Source organism: Nicotiana attenuata, unplaced genomic scaffold (genome assembly GCF_001879085.1).
Source record: "Nicotiana attenuata strain UT unplaced genomic scaffold, NIATTr2, whole genome shotgun sequence".
NCBI classification, from domain to species: domain Eukaryota; kingdom Viridiplantae; phylum Streptophyta; class Magnoliopsida; order Solanales; family Solanaceae; genus Nicotiana; species Nicotiana attenuata.
Window position 1 is genome coordinate 1 of NW_017691537.1, and position 4,879 is coordinate 4,879.

General features: G+C 40.2%; 1 protein-coding gene across 1 annotated transcript; it reads right to left on the reverse strand.

Annotated features, from left to right (window-relative positions):
- Positions 1-558: 558 nt before the first annotated feature.
- Positions 559-4,711, reverse strand: LOC109222519 (zinc finger CCCH domain-containing protein 41-like). Its single transcript, XM_019386865.1, has 4 exons — positions 3,877-4,711; positions 2,283-3,506; positions 1,393-1,746; positions 559-867 (listed from the first exon to the last, which is right to left on the reverse strand). The coding sequence occupies exons 1-4, from the start codon at positions 4,606-4,608 to the stop codon at positions 559-561; spliced, it is 2,619 nt and encodes an 872-aa protein (XP_019242410.1). The 5' UTR covers positions 4,609-4,711.
- Positions 4,712-4,879: the final 168 nt, after the last annotated feature.

Consider the following 4,879-nt stretch of genomic DNA (forward strand, 5'->3'; position numbering starts at 1 on the left):
CATCAGGTTATGCTGGCTTTAATTAGGGAGTGAGACCCTATATTGGTAAAATAATCAGGTTATGCTAGCGTTAACTAGGGAGTGGGACCCTATGTTGGAAAGTTATCAGGTTATGCTGAAATCAACTAGGAAGCGGGACCCTATGTTGGAAAAGTGATAAGGTTATGCTAGCATCAACTAGGAAGCAGGATGCTATGTTGGAGAGTCATCAAGTAATGCTGACATCAACTAGGGAGTGAGACCCTATGTTTAAAAGTCATCAGGTTATACTGGCATCAACTAGGGAGTAGGACCCTAAGTTGGAAAGGTCATCAGGTTATGCTGGCATCAACTAGAGTTTGAGACCCTATGTTGGAAAAGTCATTAGTTTATACTGGCATCAACTAGGGAGTGGGACCCTATGTTAGAAAAGTCATCATTTTTCATTTCCTTCCTGTAAACCAGTCAAAGGATCTTCTGGGATGGGCTGAACATTAGCATCTGAAGGCTGCTTCTCGCGTTCCATGTAACCTTTTTCAGGTGCATCAGTCCCTGCAGTGTTTCCTTCCTCTGAACCAGTCAAAGATCTTCTGCAATGGGTTGAACACTAGCATCTGAAGGCTGCTTCAAAGCAGGAGCAGCATCTTTTCTGACACCAATATCCTTGGTAGAATTACTAGACTGCAACCACATAAACTGCAAAGCTTGGCCTTGCCAGATTTTGCCATTCAAAAATGCCCTCTCAGCAGACCGGCGCGTTGGAAAACATATCCTAGCAGATATGTTTAACGTCTCTGAGCCATTATTACTATCTTGAGGCTCCAAATCTTCCAGCTCAACAGAGGTAAGGTCACCAAAAGCAGAGAAATGTTCCTTCAAGACAGCAATCTAGAAAAGGAAAACCATTCTTAATTTTATCATACAAAGATAAGAGCAAGGAGGGAAAAGAATCTACAGATCAACCTGGACTATTGTAGCTAACCAAGGGAGATATAACACTAATGACAAGTACTATAAAGTGTCCTCAGATCCTTTCTCACACATCTAGAAGAATTATGTGGCACCTAAATTGGGAAGAAGGAACTTTACAGAAAAATAAAGATTTGCAAATATGAGAACAGGTAGAAACACATGCAGATATCTCCTACCTTGACCATGGGAATTATGAGTGCATTGTATAAGAAAATAAAACAAAATTTTCAAAGTGCGGACATAAACTTTCGAAAACCTATCCATGTGAGAAGGAGAAGATGGTAATAATATAGGCATGCTCTAACATACTAACAGCTCTGCCTTGGAAGAAAAGTTAAGGCACATAAGTGGCATAAGAAGATGGAAGTAAAAAATATGTGCAAAATTATTTGCAAATACTGGCAAATTTCAACTATCTGAGAGAGGACGGAAAGAAATTACATTTGCAAGACCACATGGCAAAGGTGGAAGAACTTTGAAGGCAGTGGGACGATTGTCTAGTTTGTATCTATTGAATATAAAAGGTGCACCATGTGGTGCCAGTGGACGAATTGACTGCTTCAAGCTGGAAGGTTCCTGTGTGGCCACAGTAGAAGATGATATAGAACAAGAGCGCTCCGCATTCTCTGTTGATCTGCTACAATCAGAGATTGCGTCAGCTTGTGTTGAAGATACATCATTATTAAGTTCCGCGGAGCTTGAATTTTGCATTTTTGCAGAATAAGATACTGTTTCTCCCTCCTTCTGTTTCTTCAGATCCTGGTCTGAGACTGCTTCAGCTTTCACACCTACAGCCTGCATAGACCACATAATGGTGGAAGAGAAGACCCTAACATTAGTTTATTAAACATCAATGAGATTATATCGTCAATATACAGAGGAAAAACAAAGAACAAACTGCAATAAACATGAGATCTGCTTACTCTGAGGACAAATTAATTGCTATAGTCAATCTTGATATAAGTTGTGGAAACAAGAATAAGAACCTTTACAGTTAACATAAAGTTATATCATCATATGTGGGAAGGAAACAAAGAATGACTTGCATAAACAATTCCAGATACAAGATATTCACTGTAATCACCCCTCGTCATTATTATGGAAAAAAGTACTTCTACAGTTAACAACTAGGAAGCATATCAAATAACAACTTGCAGGAATGCTCCGAAAAGTCAGTTTGTTTAAAAGTAGGCTTTGAAAAAGAATATAATGGAATATTTCAAGTTGGTGAGAGAAAATAAAGAATAAAATCACTTAATCTCAGTAGATACTCAATATCAGCTTAAAGAACATTTTCTTTGGACAATTTTGAAAAAAGAACAGGCAATCACCTGCTTCTCAAGTTTAACCAACTGACGTCGGAACTCATTCCGCTTCTGATCAAGCAGCTCCTGCTTCTTGCGCAATTCTTCCTTCAAAAGTTCTAAACTCTCCACCTTTTTTTGCACAGCTGGTGCAGCTTTGGGAACATTATGAGCCACAGGCTTAGGTAGACCAGAAGAAGGTAACAGAACAACAGGACCATGTTCAGCAGCTTTTGAGGCTAAGGACTGGATATTGTCTTTTCCTTTATAAGGAACAGATAGGTGGGGTTGACCCACACTGGATGTTACTCCACGAGGAGTCAAAGGTAAATTAATGCCACCATTTAAACCATCATCCATAATGCTATCCCTGTTTGCCCAGAAAAGCTTTATAAAACGGTTGCCCATCACAGCATCAGGTGCCCTTAAAGCAGCCTCAGCTTCTTCTCTCTTAGAAAATTGAATAAAAGCTCGTTCACCACTCTGTGGGATGTGGATGTCAATGACCTCCCCAAATTTTTGAAAATGTGAAAGAAGAGCATCTGGTTTGTTGTCTTTCTGTGGAATGCCTCTCACAAACAGCGTTCGAAGTGCCTTTTGAGAAGGTTTTCTCATATTATGTCCAGAACTACTTTGGGGCTTGAAAGATGATTCTGTCATTTGTGGGTCAATAGTATCTACATTTTTTTGCTTCCCTGGACGGGAGTTTCCTTGATTGCTGCAGGACGATTCCAAATCTTTTCCCATTTCATCAAAACTTGAAGCATCCCCTGTAAAATCAGTGATCTCTTTCCCATTCGACTTATTTTTTGACCTTCTGATTCTTCCCCACACACTCTGAGATCCTGAAGCTGCCTTAGCACCTCTAAGTGGATGCTCAAGTTCAAAGGCATCACACTGCCCAACTTGATCATGATCAGAGGATTCTGCATCTAACAAAGGCCCAGTATCATCAATTTTAGATGGATTTAAATCCTGGAGTACTGCTGAAGTTTCAGAACGATCATTTGACCATAAAGGCTGATCAGGATCATAAAAATCAGCTCCACCAGCCATAGAACCATCAACAAAAGCATCAGTCAAACCCAATCCATCATCAATCACAGGAGGTTTGGTAATTTTGTTATGTAAAGCTTTGCCACTAACCAATGATCCAGAAGGGCCTATCACAGGTAAAGATCCTTGTGCAGTAGCTGGTCCTAGCATGTGTGCATTAGGAAGTGACACAGGAAGATTAAACTGAGAAAGGCTCTGCAAATTGGAAAACAATAACATAAAACCAAAGTGCCCAGGCTAAGAAATTGCAAAGTATAAGAATAAAGTGTTGACAGTAAATGAACGGGAGATTCCTTTGCCAAAATAATTCATCGCTTACTTGCTTAATATACAAAACATAATGTGTTTTCATAAAGAAGAATGATCTAATAAGGGAGTCCTGACTCAACTTACAAAAGCTTAATTGAAAGAGATGAAAAAATCAAGTAAGCAAACACTCAGCATTCCGATGAAGACCAGAGATAGAAACACCCTAAGCATAAAATATTGACAGAAAACCATTCCCTCCCATAACATATAATGGAACAGACAGTAATAACTATTTGTCAGCTGAAAGTCCACACACCTGAACATCTTCAACAACAATACGATTTACTCCATGCTCCATCGGGCACATATCTCCTCTTAGGCAAAATCCACGCTCCTCAAAGTCTCTACATCTCTGCCTTGGAATACCCATACCCACAGTAGGATTCAAGGGTGGCCTGAGTGTTCCCTGGAAACCAAGGGAATGAATTGTATCAAGGCCGCCATTAGACATTCCTGGAACCATTCCAAATGCACTCCAAGATGAACTCTGTGCATTAGAAACGTTTTGCACCCCTCTTCCAGTAAAGAGACCAGGAGTAACAGGGCCCTGTGGAAACAGTTGAGATGCAATATCAGCCGAGCCAAACCTTGAATCACGTTGGGCCCAAGCACTATGTTCTCTCCCTCGACCCCTACCATTACTAGCATCACCAGACAGTGATTGGTTCAGCCTCATTCTTTGGTATGATTCCATAGGGGCCCTGGAAAATGAACCCATTCCTCGTCTTCTTGGGAACCTGATTTCACTAAACTGAGAATCTCCTTCACCATAAGGATGTCCATTCTCAAAAGGCTTTCGTTTCCTGAATGGTCTACTGAAAACTGGTTCAATGGCATCAGTCTCCTCAGATTGAGAATGCAGTTCTCTCCTACGATGCTTATGATTGCGATCATCATCATCCTCTTCACTGATTTCTTTCTCTTCAGGATCACTGTTGCCATCAGAAGGTAAAAGTGCTGGCTTTGAAGATGAAACTTTAAGCTCCATGAGTCAACACTCAACCTTTTCTGTAATCAAAATTTGTATGCCCAGACAAATCAGATTATTTCAATGGCCCACATCAATTAAAAGTGACCAGTACCTGAAAGGGGGGACAACAATGCGGAAGACTATTAATATTACTTTACGCAAGCATGAAAAGCTGAACTTGACAGTTCTATTAAGGTCATTGATATTTTCTCACATACACAACAAAAGCGGTAGGTCTAAAATAAACAGTTGTAAGAGACAGCACTTAGACAATAAAAATGCAGTTGAT

Excerpts from the sequence above, each read along its gene's own strand:
- LOC109222519 (XM_019386865.1), bottom strand. The coding sequence starts at position 4,608 with ATGGAGCTTAAAGTTTCATCTTCAAAGCCAGCACTTTTACCTTCTGAT. Across the intron at positions 3,507-3,876 it reads TTGTTGTTGAAGATGTTCAG|AGCCTTTCTCAGTTTAATCT; the intron begins GTGTGTGGACTT and ends TCCAATTTGCAG. Across the intron at positions 868-1,392 it reads TGCCATGTGGTCTTGCAAAT|ATTGCTGTCTTGAAGGAACA; the intron begins GTAATTTCTTTC and ends TTCCTTTTCTAG.